The sequence below is a fragment of the Nerophis lumbriciformis genome, linkage group LG04 (assembly GCF_033978685.3).
Source record: "Nerophis lumbriciformis linkage group LG04, RoL_Nlum_v2.1, whole genome shotgun sequence".
Classification (NCBI taxonomy): Eukaryota; Metazoa; Chordata; class Actinopteri; order Syngnathiformes; family Syngnathidae; genus Nerophis; species Nerophis lumbriciformis.
Window position 1 is genome coordinate 4,391,944 of NC_084551.2, and position 13,895 is coordinate 4,405,838.

The following is a 13,895-nucleotide window of genomic DNA, read 5'->3' on the forward strand; positions in this document are numbered from 1 at the left end:
TGGTGTGCCTCTGCATTTTTACAACGCAAAAAATGTGCCTTGGCTCAAAAAAGGTTGAAAAACACTGACGTAGAGTATTAATTGTTGAAGATAGTTGTTTTTTTTATGGCTATCAGGCCAACGCACACATGATGTTTCCTGTCCATGCATCCTGTTAGGCTGAAAGATGCACAACACTCACACAAATATTTAGTTTGCTGTAGCAGCCCGAGTGTTTATATGCGATGGAGTGTTTTTTCCTCACCTTTGTTCTCGTCGCCTCGACATTGTGTCATTCCGCTGGCGTCGGCGCCAAAGGTATTCAGGTTTTTCCGAGAAGTTCTATACATGTTGTGATGTGCCGTGTCAACCTGCATTGAGCGGCCTTTCAAGTGACTCAGTTGGAGATAAATTGTGTGATTTTCTTTTTCTTTTTTTTCCCTTTTAGACTGGGATGAAGTGATGGTGGGAAGACCGAACCACGGCAGCCTCTTAAGATGCATCGATAGGGAAGCGAGGGGCGTCGTGGACATCAACTGGGTGGTCAAGCCACTCGGTGCGGATGACTGGAAACTGGCGCTGTCGGCCAACAAACGCGAAAAATTCTCCGGCGTCGCCTACCATCCCTCCATGCGCCTGGCTGACCCGTACTTCTATGACACGGGGGATTTCTCTCTATTCTTCCAACCCACCATGCACGATGTTGGCCTTTACAAGTGCTTCATTAAGCAGCAGGGGAGGATAGTCAAGAAGAAGACAATACTTGTGGCCTTCATGTCCGGTAGGAACTTACAACCAAAGGTTGTGGTTAGAGATGTGCGTTAAAATGTAATATCGGAAATTATCGGTATCGTTTTTTTTTATTATCGGTATCGTTTTTTTATTTATTTTTATTTTTATTTTTATTTTATTTTTTTATTCAATTAAACTCAAAATTAGAGATGTCCGATATTATCGGAAACGGCATCGTTTTTTTTATTATCGGTATCGGTTTTTTTTGTTTGTTTTTTTATTAAATCTACATAAAAAACACAAGATACACTTACAATTAAAGCTGCAAGCAGCATTGGTCGGGCCCGCCGCGTATTTGGCCGGTGCTAGTCCTAAGTGTCCCAATACTTTTGTCTACTTTTAGTCTGAAGTGTCCCAAGACTTTAGTCTAGTGTACCTACCTTGTCTGCATTGTGTGGGCATGTTGGTGCTTCCTGCTTTTAAGCAGCCATATTAAAAAAACAGCAGTGCAGCAGCATCAGCGCAGCGGGTCTTTGAAGTGTCATAAAATCAAAACCGGAGCAGGTATTAAAAATCCCATCTATACTTTTAATCACAAGGGTTTTATCTCTCACCTGTGTTAGTTTGAAGGCGAAACGACAAACGCTCTCAGAGGAGATAGATTTTGAAGAAAGGTGACCGCTTTTTACAAAAATGTTGTGTTGAAGGGGGAATAGCAAACTTCCTGTTGCTTTTTGCTGGGGGTTGTCAATTTATGAAATGTAGGTCTAAGTGAGACCTACATAGAGGTTTTTGTTTCATGTCTCTCCGATTTTCCCAGTGGGAGTTACAGGCAGTTTTGTAATCTTTTTCTTCCGAGGAGCAGTTTTTTCTCCGTTTTAATCAAAAATTGCTGTAGAGCGCAATTTTTGAATTTGGGGTTAGGTTTTTTTATTAGATCACAGTTTTTGCCAGTCCTGATGTGTGTGTTCAGTTCGGTGAGTTTTGAAGCATGTTAAGGGGGTCAAATTACAGCGCAAAGAGGCAAAAGTGACTGTTTTTAGTACTTTTTTGTCTTGAAGGGGGAATTGCCAACTTCCTGCTGATTTTAGCCCGAAAATGTACCATTATGAAAGTTAGGTCTGAGTCAGACCTACATAGAGGATTTTGTTTCATGTCTTTCCAACCTTCCTAGTGGGAGTTACAGGCAGTCTAGTTTTATTTTTTCCTAGGGGGCGCTAGAGCGCAATTTTGATTTTTGCAGTTTGGTTTTTTTATTAAAAGACAATTTTCGCAGGTCCTGATGTGTGGGTCAAATATGGTGAGTTTTGAAGCATGTTGAGTGGGTCAAATTAGTGCTCAAAGAGGCGGCGGAAGAATAATAAAGAATAAAACGTTACAATAACAATAGGTCCTTATGTCCCATTGCATAAGGACTCCCTTCGGGAGTCCTTTTGCAATGGGCCATTGCGGGCCCTAATTCAAGCTGCAAGCAGCATTGGTCGGGCCCGCATATTTTGGCAGGTGCTAGTCCTAAGTGTCCCAATACTTTTGTTCAGTTTTCGTCATAAGTGTCCCAATACTTTTGTCTACTTTTAGTCCGAATTCTCCCAATACTTTTGTTTAGTCTACCTACCTTGTCTGCATTGTGTGGGCACGCTGGTGCTTCCTGCTTTTAAGCAGCCTTCTTGAAAAAACAGCAGCATCAGCGCAGCGGCTCTTTGAAGGGTCATAAAATCAAAACCGGAGCCGGTATTAAAACTCTTTCGATAACTTTTAATCAAAAGGGTTCAATCTCTCTCCTGTGTTAGTTTGAAGCCGAAACAACAAACACGCTCAGAGGAGATAATGTTTGAAGAAAGGTGACCGGTTTTTACAAAAATGTTGTGTTGAAGGGGGAATAGCAAGCTTCTTGTAGATTTTTGCTGGGGGTTGTCAATTTATGAAATGTAGGTCTAAGTGAGACCTACGGAGAGGATTTTGTTTCATGTCTCTCCGACCTTCCCAGTGGGAGTTACAGGCAGTTTTGTCATTTTTTTCTTCCGAGGAGCAGTTTTTTTCTCCGTTTTATTCAAAAATTGCTCTAGAGCGCAATTTTTAAATTTGGGGTTAGGTTTTTTTATTAGATCACAATTTTTGCCAGTCCTGATGTGTGCGTTCAGTTTGGTGAGTTTTGAAGCGTGTTAAGGGGGTCAAATTGCAGCTCAAAAAGGCAAAAGTGACTGTTTTTAGTACTTTTTTGTCTTGAAGGGGGAATTGCCAACTTCCTGTTGATTTTTGCCCGAGGATATACAAATATGAAAACTAGGTCTAAGTCAAACCTACATAGAGGTTTTTGTTTCATGTCTATAAAAGACTATAAAAATGGGACCCATTACCTCCCTGCTTGGCACTCAGCATCAAGGGTTGGAATTGGGGGTTAAATCACCAAAATGATTCCCGGGCGCGGCCACCGCTGCTGCCCACTGCTCCCCTCACCTCCCAGGGGGTGATCAAGGGTGATGGGTCAAATGAAGAGAATAATCTCGCCACACCTAGTGTGTGTGTGACAATCATTGGTACTTTAACTTTAACTTTTTTTCCGACTTTCCTAGTGGGAGTTACAGGCAGTCTAGTTTTTTTTTTCCTAGGGGGCGCTAGAGCGCAATTTTGAGTTTTGGGGTTCGTTTTTTTTATTAAAAGACAATTTTCGCAGGTCCTGATGTGTGGGTCAAGTATGGTGAGTTTTGAAGCATGTTAAGTGGGTCAAATTAGTGCTCAAAGAGGCGGCGGAAGAATAATAATAAAGAAAGAATAAAACCTTACAAATTCAATAGGTCCTTATGTCCCATTGCATAAGGGAGTCCTTATGCAATGGGCCATGCGGGCCCTAATTAGTGCACCAACCCAAAAAAAACTCCCTCCCCCATTAACACTCATTCACACTCATTTACACAAAAGGGTTGTTTCTTTCTGTTATCAATATTGTGGTTCCTACATTATATATCAATATATATCAATACAGTCTGCAAGGGATACAGTCCATAAGCACACATGATTGTGCGTGCTGCTGGTCCACTAATAGTACTAACCTTTAACCGTTAATTTTACTCATTTTCATTAACTACTAGTTTCTATGTAACTGTTTTTATATTGTTTTACTTTCTTTTTTATTCAAGAAAATGTTTTTAATTAATTTATCTTATTTTATTCTATTTTTTTTTTTTTTAAAGTATCTTATCTTCACCATACCTGGTTGTCCAAATTAGGCATAATAATGTGTTAATTCCACGACTGTGTATATCGGTTGATATCGGTATCGGTTGATATCGGTATCGGAAATTAAAGAGTTGGACAATAACACTGTTACCAATATGCGCCACACTGTGAACCCACACCAAACAAGAATGACAAACACATTTCGGGAGAACATCCGCACCGTAACACAACATGAACACAACAGAACAAATACCCAGAATCCCATGCATCCCTAACTCTTTCGGGCTACATTATACACCCCCCCCCCTCCATGCGTCAGTTGAGGTGGGCGGGGTTGGGGGGGGCAGGGTTTGGTGGTAGCGGGGGTGTATAATGTAGCCCGGAAGAGTTAGGGATGCATGGGATTCTGGGTATTTGTTCTACTGTGTTTTTGTTGTGTTACGGTGCGGATGTTCTCCCGAAATGTGTTTGTCATTCTTGTTTGGTGTGGGTTCACAGTGTGGCGCATTATTTGTAACAGTGTTAAACTTGTTTATACGGCCACCCTCAGTGTACCGACTCAGTGGCCTAGTGGTTAGAGTGTCCGCCCTGAGATCGGTAGGTTGTGGGTTCAAACCCCGGCCGAGTCATACCAAAGACTATAAAAATGGGACCCATTTCCTCCCTGCTTGTCACTCAGCATCAAGGGTTGGAATTGGGGGTTAAATCACCAAAAATGATTCCCGGGCGCGGCCACCGCTGCTGCCCACTGCTCCCCTCACCTCCCAGGGGGTGATCAAGGGTGATGGGTCAAATGCAGAGAATAATTTCGCCACACCTAGTGTGTGTGTGACAATCATTGGTACTTTAACTTTAACTTTAACTTTTAACCTGTATGGCTGTTGACCAAGTATGACTTGCAGTCACTTACATGTGTAAGCAGAGGCCGCATACAACATGTGACTGGTCCGGCACGCAGATAGTTTGGTGAAAAAGCGGACGCGATGACAGGTTGTAGAGGACGCTAATAAAGGCAGTGCCATCACGGCACGCCCTCAATGTTATTGTCCGGGTGAAAATCTGGGAGATTTCCGGGAGAGGCACTGGAATCCGGAACTCTCCCGGGAAAATCGGGAGGGTCGGAGCCGCGGGTTGCCGACCCCTGGCCTAGAGCAGTGGTGTCAAAGTCAAGGCCTGCGGGCCAGATCCGGCCCGCGAATGAATTATCTATGGCCCCAGGGACCCCATCAAGTCATAAAAATGGGGTCCCACAGTAAATTTTTGGGGTCCCACTTTTTTGTAACCGTTTTGAAAACAAATGATAAATGTATGCATTATCCTGTTGTATCTCACATTCTATATTGTGTTTTGGAAAAACAAAAACACACAAAAAAAAACATTTTTATGCATATGTAAATGTACAAACCCCGTTTCCATATGAGTTGGGAAATTGTGTTAGATGTAAATATAAACGGAATACAATGATTTGCTAATCATTTTCAACCCATATTCAGTTGAATATGCTACAAAGACAACATATTTGATGTTCAAACTGATAAACATTTTTTTTTTGTTGCAAATAATCATTAACTTTAGAATTTGATGCCAGCAACACGTGACAAAGAAGTTGGGAAAGGTGGCAATAAATACTGATAAAGTTGAGGAATGCTCATCAAACACTTATTTGGAACATCCCACAGGTGAACAGGCAAATTGGGAACAGGTGGGTGCCATGATTGGGTATAAAAGTAGATTCCATGAAATGCTCAGTCATTCACAAACAAGGATGGGGCGAGGGTCACCACTTTGTCAACAAATGCGTGAGCAAATTGTTGAACAGTTTAAGAAAAACCTTTCTCAACCAGCTATTGCAAGGAATTTAGGGATTTCACCATCTACGGTCTGTAACATCATCAAAGGGTTCAGAGAATCTGGAGAAATCACTGCACAAAAGCAGCTAAGCCCGTGACCTTCGATCCCTCAGGCTGTACTGCATCAACAAGCGACATCAGTGTGTAAAGGATATCACCACATGGGCTCAGGAACACTTCAGAAACCCACTGTCAGTAACTACAGTCGGTTGCTACATCTGTAAGTGCAAGTTAAAACTCTCCTATGCAAAGCGAAAACCGTTTATCAACAACACCCCAGAAACGCCGTCGGCTTCGCTGGGCCTGAGCTCATCTAAGATGGACTGATACAAAGTGGAAAAGTGTTCTGACGAGTCCACATTTCAAATTGTTTTTGGAAACTGTAGACGTCGTGTCCTCCGGACCAAAGAGGAAAAGAACCATCCGGATTGTTATAGGCGCGAAGTTGAAAAGCCAGCATGTGTGATGGTATGGGGGTGTATTAGTGCCCGAGACATGGGTAACTTACACATCTGTGAAGGCGCCATTAATGCTGAAAGGTACATACAGGTTTTGGAGCAACATATGTTGCCATCCAAGCAACGTTACCATGGACGCCCCTGCTTATTTCAGCAAGACAATGCCAAGCCACGTGTTACAACAGCGTGGCTTCATAGTAAAAGAGTGCGGGTACTAGACTGGCCTGCCTGTAGTCCAGACCTGTCTCCCATTGAAAATGTGTGGCGCATTATGAAGCCTAAAATAGCACAACGGAGACCCCCGGACTGTTGAACAACTTAAGCTGTACATCAAGCAAGAATGGGAAAGAATTCCACCTCAGAAGCTTAAAAAAATGTGTCTCCTCAGTTCCCATACGTTTACTGAGTGTTGTTAAAAGGAAAGGCCATGTAACACAGTGGTGAACATGCCCTTTCCCAACTACTTTGGCACGTGTTGCCGCCATGAAATTGTAAGTTAATTATTATTTGCAGCATATGGGTTGAAAATGATTTGCAAATCATTGTATTCCGTTTATATTTACATCGAACACAATTTCCCAACTCGTATGGAAACGGGGTTTGTATTTAGTCATAAATATTCATTCACTTTCTTCTTTCCTTCATGGATTTTTTTTGTAATATTTTGAGAATGTGTTTGTTCTATTTTTGGCCAAAGTAAGACAAAGAAAACAATCTGAAGTTGTCTTGATTTTAATAGTCCGGCCCGCATTCGCACAGATTTTCCTCCATGCGGCCCCTGAGCCAAAATGAGTTTGACACCCCTGACCTAGAGGTTTGGGTATTCTTCAACACAATTACTGTCATTTGTAATAGACAGAGGTGGGTAGAGTAGCCAGAAATTGTACTCAAGTAAGAGTACTGTTACTTTAGAGATTTATTACTCAAGTAAAAGTAAGGAGTAGTCACCCAAATATTTACTTGAGTAAAAGTAAAAAGTATGTTGTGAAAAAACTACTCAAGTACTGAGTAACTTAAGAGTAACATATACACACACATATATATATATATATATATATACACACACACATATATATATATGTATACATACATTGATATATACAGTATATAATTTATATTTATTTATTTTGTCGTTTTTGTTTACATGTTAAAGGTGTTTTAATGAATATACATGCATGTTTAACACATATAGATTCCTTTCTTTCATGTTGACAAGAATATAAGTTGGTGTATTACCTGATTCCGATGACTTGCATTGATTGTAATCAGACAGTAGTGATGACAAACGTCCACGTTTTCAAATGGAGGAGAAAAAAAGTTCCTCCTTTCTGTCTAATACTTCATGAAAGTGGTTGGTTTTTGGCATCTTATTTGTCCAGCTTCCATATTCGTTTTTATACACTTTACAAGAAATACACTGGCGGCAAACTCCGTAGCTTGCTAGCTTGTTTGCGCTGGCTTTCGGAGACTCTTATTTTGAAAGCGCAGGCGCGATGGAGCGGCACTTTTATTGTGAAGACAGGAACTGTGCAGTCAGTCTTTAGGCTTTTGACGGGATGTACGGTTAAAATAAAAAAGGGTCTTTTTTCCTTCACACTTTTGATTGATTGATTGGAACTTTTATTAGTAGATTGCACAGTACAGTACATATTCCGTACGATTGACCACTAAATGGTAACACCCGAATACGCTTTTCAACTTGTTTAAGTCAGGTCATGTGACCACCTGGCTCTGTTTGATTGGTCCAACGTCACCAGTGACTGCATCTGATTGGTGGAACGGAGTGAACGTCGCCAGTGACTGTATTTGTTGAAACGCAGGCACTATGAAGGTCTGATCTGACAGACCAAAACAAACAAAGCGTGCATTAACAGATCGATAACAATTAGTAGCGAGTAGCGAGCTGAATGTAGATAAAAGTAGCGGAGTAAAAGTAGCGTTTCAAATCTATAAATATACTCAAGTAAAAGTAAAAGTATGTTGCATTAAAACTACTCTTAGAAGTACAATTTATCCCAAAAGTTACTCAAGTAGATGTAACGGAGTAAATGTAGCGCGTTACTACCCACCTCTGGTAATAGATGTACACTTTGGTTTTCAGAACTGAACTGTAATCTCATTGCTATTAATATTCTTTATCTGTAAGAGTAAGGGGGAGGGGGGTAAAGTTGGCGATGCAGTTTGACCCGTTCACTGATGCCTGCAGCTTTAATTTCTTTATTGTGTCCTCAGTCACCACCACACCGCGCAGCCCCGTCCCTCAGCAGAGCACCCTGAGTCTGATTGCCAAGCTCACCCCCGAGTTTGCCGTCGACCGGGTCACCTGGATATCTCCGGATGGTCGTTCCTTAAAAACGGAGCGAAAGCCCGACAGTGGAATAGTGGCCAAACTTCCCCAAGTGTCATACAGCGACGTCGGGCGCTACACCTGTCGCTGTGTGGTGCATCCTGACTCCGTCTTCGATTTCACTGTCCTCGTCACCGTTGATGGTGAGATTATTGGAGAAGAAGCTTGACAGATGTAGCGTGCCAGTAAGCATATTGGCAGCATCATTTATTTAAGCTCCAGACCGCCACCGTGTTTATTTTTATGGAGCAATTTCAAGATTCCAAACTCAAACTGTAGATCTGCCTTGAAAATCTGCCAGCCCAGTGGGTATTACAGTAGCTCGACTCTTTGTATTATTTACTGTTTTGCCTTTATTTTTTTCTTTCTTCGTCTCCACAGCTCTCAGCGTGGCCTCGTTCACCAACGTAGTGCACGGTGAGTGACTCTGCAACGCTACAGGAAGTGCAGTGTCAGCACTTTCGCTAATCAGTCCAGCCACAGAACCAGTGACTCTCTGCACATAATAACATCATCCCTTATGTGTTGTTGTTCCCAAAACTGTTTCACCGCCATCTATTCTACAAACCCCGTTTCCATATGAGTTGGGGAATTGTGTTAGATGTAAATATAAACGGAATACAATGATTTGCAAATGCTTTTCAACCCATATTTGTCATGTCTGTGTAATCATGTTTTTGTTTTAAGTCATGTTTTTGTTTAGTTATAGGAATCTTTGGTTTCTGGCTTTTCACTCCCGTGTCTTGTTTGCATGATTATCCATTAGTTTCACCTGTTCCACGTTTGGACTCATTGTGCACTCTTGATTGTCACCATAGCAACCCATTAGTTTTCACCTGTCACGTCACGCACCTGTTTCACGTCTTGAGTCACGCACCTGTTTTCGTTAATCATGTCTGTAGTATTTAAGTTCAGTGTTTTTCAGTTTGTCTTTCTGACGACCTCGCACCACATTTATGCTCTGTCCATTCCTCTATGATCCTGCTTCATGTCCCTTGTCACAGTAAGTTTTGGTTCCATGTTTATAGTCTTTTTTTGTTTTTCATAGTTTATTCTCCGCCACTGTGCGCGCTTTGGTTTGATCCTTTTTTGTAGTTCTAGTGTTTCAATAAAAAAAATGTACCTTCATTCCCGTCTCGCCCGTGCCAACTTTCCGTTGCATCCTGGAAAAGTAAACTCCCAAGATCAAGTCGTGACAATATTCAATTGAATGCACTACAAAGATAAGATATTTGATGTTCAAACTCATAAACTTTATTTTTTTTTTTTGCAAATAATAATTAACTTAGAATTTCATGGCTGCAACACGTGCCAAAGTAGTTGGGAAGGGGCATGTTCACCACTGTGTTACATGGCCTTTCCTTTTAACAACCCTCAGTAAACGTTTGGGAACTGAGGAGACACATTTTTTAAGCTTCTCAGGTGGAATTCTTTCCCATTCTTGCTTGATGTACAGCTTAGGTTGTTCAACAGTCCGGGGGTCTCCGTTGTGCTATTTTAGGCTTCATAATGCGCCACACATTTTAAATAGGAGACAGGTCTGGACTACAGGCAGGCCAGTCTAGTACCCGCACTCTTTTACTATGAAGCCACGTTGATGTAACACGTGGCTTGGCATTGTCTTGCTGAAATAAGCAGGGGCGTCCATGGTAACGTTGCTTGGATGGCAACACATGTTGTTCCAAAACCTGTATGTACCTTTCAGCATTAGTGGCGCCTTCACAGATGTGTAAGTTACCCATGTCTTGGGCACTAATACACCCCCATACCATCACAGATGCTGGCTTTTCAACTTTGCGCCTATAACAATCCGGATGGTTCTTGTCACGTTCAAACACTGAGGACATCTGTTAAACAAGACAAAAGACAAGGAATCAAACAGAGACAGAATTCAATTTGGACTCAATTGAGGAAGGACATGGCCACTGCACTCTCTGTACAGTCCTGCACCACGCTCTGACGAGTATGTAAAACAGTCATTGTTTTCGGTCGCCTTGAAGTCCAAGAAGAGGACTTCTCGGGCTTGGGCTCTTCCTGCATCCAGCTGGGGCAGGTGTTGGAGGACAATGGACAACCCCTCCCGTCTCCTGTCCACAGCAACTTCAAGAGGGCAGCGGGTCGTAAATAGCGTTGACCAAATAGTTGGAAGAGAGTTTGGGAACCACTTCAAAGAGAGTTCGTTTAACACTTCAAAGAGAGTTCCTCCGGGAGTTGAGCACATCCTGCCATCTGTCCGTGCTGAAATCACAGTGGCGTTTCACGAGCCTTCCTCCTCTTGTTAGGCCTCGAAATACAGCATTCATAATACAACTTTTCTTTTGTGATAACTTACAAACAATTATTCCAACAGTTCTTTTCCTCTTTGGTCCACAGTTTCCAAAAACAATTTGAAATGTGGACTCGTCAGACCACGGAACACTTTTCCACTTTGTATCAGTCCATCTTAGATGAGCTCAGGCCCAGCGAAGCCGACGGCGTTTTTGGGTGTTGTTGATAAACGGTTTTCGCCTTGCATAGAAGAGTTTTAACTTGCACTTACAGATGTAGCGACCAACTGTAGTTACTGACAGTGTGTTTCTGAAGTGTTCCTGAGCCCATGTGGTGATATCCTTTACACACTGATATCACTTGTTGATGCAGTACAGCCTGAAGGATCGAAGGTCACGGGCTTAGCTGCTTACGTGCAGTGATTTCTCCAGATTCTCTGAACCCTTTGATGATATTACGGACCGTAGATGGTGAAATCCCTAAATTCCTTGCAATAGCTGGTTGAGAAAGGTTTTTCTTAAACTGTTCAACAATTTGCTCATGCATTTGTTGACAAAGTGGTGACCCTCGCCCCATCCTTGTTTGTGAATGACTGAGCATTTCACAGAATCTACTTTTATACCCAATCATGGCACCCACCTGTTCCCAATTAGCCTGTTCACCTGTGGGATGTTCCAAATAAGTGTTTGATGACCATTCCTCAACTTTCTCAGTCTTTTTTGCCACTTGTGCCAACTTTTTTTAAACATGTCGCAGGCATCAAATTCTAATTGAGCTAAAATTTGCAAAACATAATAAAGTTTACCAGTTTGAACGTTAAGTATCTTGTCTTTGCAGTCTATTCAATTGAATATAGGTTGAAAAGGATTTGCTAATTATTGAATTCTGTATTCTTCACTGGTTTTGGGGTTTGTAGTTAACGCGTAATTAGCGCGTTAACTTAGACAGCCCTACTTATAACTATTTTCAATGTTATTTACCGTAGCAGCACTATTCTCTTTTTTTCATGTACTTCTTCTCTTGCCATAAAAATCCAAGGAAAAAGTCAACAGTGCATCGCTTGCGGAACCGAGGCGTCATGTGACACGTTTACCTGCCTTCACCTTCACAGGCCCCCCGATCTCCACCGCCACTCAGGCCGAGATGCCCTTCCACCTGACCTGTCCCGGCGTCCAAGGGGACTACATCCTCCTATACTGGCAAGCACCAAATTCCACCCTGAGCAAGCTGGTGTACCAGTACGATCGCTGGAGGGATACCACTCTGACCACGGCGCAAAGCCAGGAGCTGCAACTGGCCGGCTCGCCCGGCAACGCAGAGTCCGGGATCTTCTCCTTCATCCTCACGCCTGGCCTCGAGGATGGCGGAGTCTATATCTGCGACGTGCTCCTGAATGACCACGCCTTCAGCCAGAGGACCCTGCTGAGCGTGCTGAAAGGTACACACACCACCAGAGTCAGGTAGGAAGAGTAGGTTTAACAGGCTTAACTTACAAACCCCGTTTCCATATGAGTTGGGAAATTGTGTTAGATGTAAATATAAACGGAATACAATGATTTGCAAATCCTTTTCAACCCATATTCAGTTGAATATGCTACAAAGACAACATATTTGATGTTCAAACCTATAAACTTTATTTTATTTTTTTTTGCAAATAATCGTTAACTTAGAATTTCATGGCTGCAACACGTGCCAAAGTAGTTGGGAAAGGGCATGTTCACCACTGTGTTACATCACCTTTTCTTTTAACAACACTCAATAAACGAAATTCTTGTTTTATGTAGAGCTTCAGTTGTTCAACAGTCCGGGGGTCTCCGCTGTCGTATTTTACGCTTCATAATGCGCCACACATTTTCGATGGGAGACAGGTCTGGACTGCAGGCGGGCCAGGAAAGTACCCCCGCTCTTTTTTTACGAAGCCACGCTATTGTAACACGTGCTGAATGTGGCTTGGCATTGTCTTGCTGAAATAAGCAGGGGCGTCCATGAAAAAGACGGCAGCATATGTTGTTCCAAAACCTGTATGTACCTTTCAGCATTAATGGTGCCTTCACAGATGTGCCTTGCGCACTAATGCACCCCCATACCATCACAGATGCTGGCTTTTGAACTTTGCGTCGATAACAGTCTGGATGGTTCGCTTCCCCTTTGGTCCGGATGACACGATGACGAATATTTCCAAAAACAATTTGAAATGTGGACTCGTCAGACCACAGAACACTTTTCCACTTTGCATGAGTCCATCTTAGATGATCTCGGGCCCAGAGAAGCCGGCGGCGTTTCCGGATGTTGTTGATAAATGGCTTTCGCTTTTGCATAGTAGAGCTTTAACTTGCACTTACAGATGTAGCGACAAACTGTATGTAGTGACAGTGGTTTTCTGAAGTGTTCCTGAGCCCATGTGGTGATATCCTTTAGAGATTGATGTCAGTTTTTGATACAGTGCCGTCTGAGGGATGGAAGGTCACGGTCATTCAATGATATTATGGACCGTAGATGTTGAAATCCCTAAATTTCTTGCAATTGCACTTTGAGAAAGGTTGTTCTTAAACTGTTTGATTATTTGCTCACGCAGTTGTGGACAAAGGGGTGTACCTCGCCCCATCCTTTCTTGTGAAAGCCTGAGCATTTTTTGGGAAGCTGTTTTTATACCCAATCATGGCACCCACCTGTTCCCAATTTGCCTGTTCACCTGTGGGATGTTCCAAATAAGTGTTTGATGAGCATTCCTCGACTTTATCAGTATTTATTGCCACCTTTCCCAACTTCTTTGTCACGTGTTGCTGGCATCAAATTCTAAAGTTAATGATTATTTGCAAAAAAAAAAAAAAAAGTTTATCAGTTTGAATATCAAATATGTTGTCTTTGTAGCATATTCAACTGAATATGGATTGAAAATGATTTGCAAATCATTGTATTCCGTTTATATTTACATCTAACACAATTTCCCAACTCATATGGAAACGTATGTGTCTATGATTTGGAGTGCTTGAGAAAATGGAAAAAGCCCAGCTTTATTTGACCATATACTCATTTATTTGCAAGAAGTGTTGTAGCACCAAATTCTGCGCCCCCATACACAAA

At 42.1% G+C, this 13,895-nt stretch overlaps 1 protein-coding gene across 1 annotated transcript in view; it reads left to right on the top strand.

The window, feature by feature from the left end:
* Positions 1-224: 224 nt before the first annotated feature.
* g6fl (g6f-like) overlaps positions 225-13,895 on the top strand; it is a 68,250-nt gene continuing 54,579 nt past the window's right edge. Inside the window, exons 1-5 of the mRNA XM_061947640.1 lie at positions 225-297; positions 428-760; positions 8,429-8,686; positions 8,925-8,960; positions 11,923-12,249. Coding sequence (XP_061803624.1) covers positions 225-297; positions 428-760; positions 8,429-8,686; positions 8,925-8,960; positions 11,923-12,249 — 1,027 coding nt within the window. The remainder of the gene's footprint in view (positions 298-427; positions 761-8,428; positions 8,687-8,924; positions 8,961-11,922; positions 12,250-13,895) is intronic.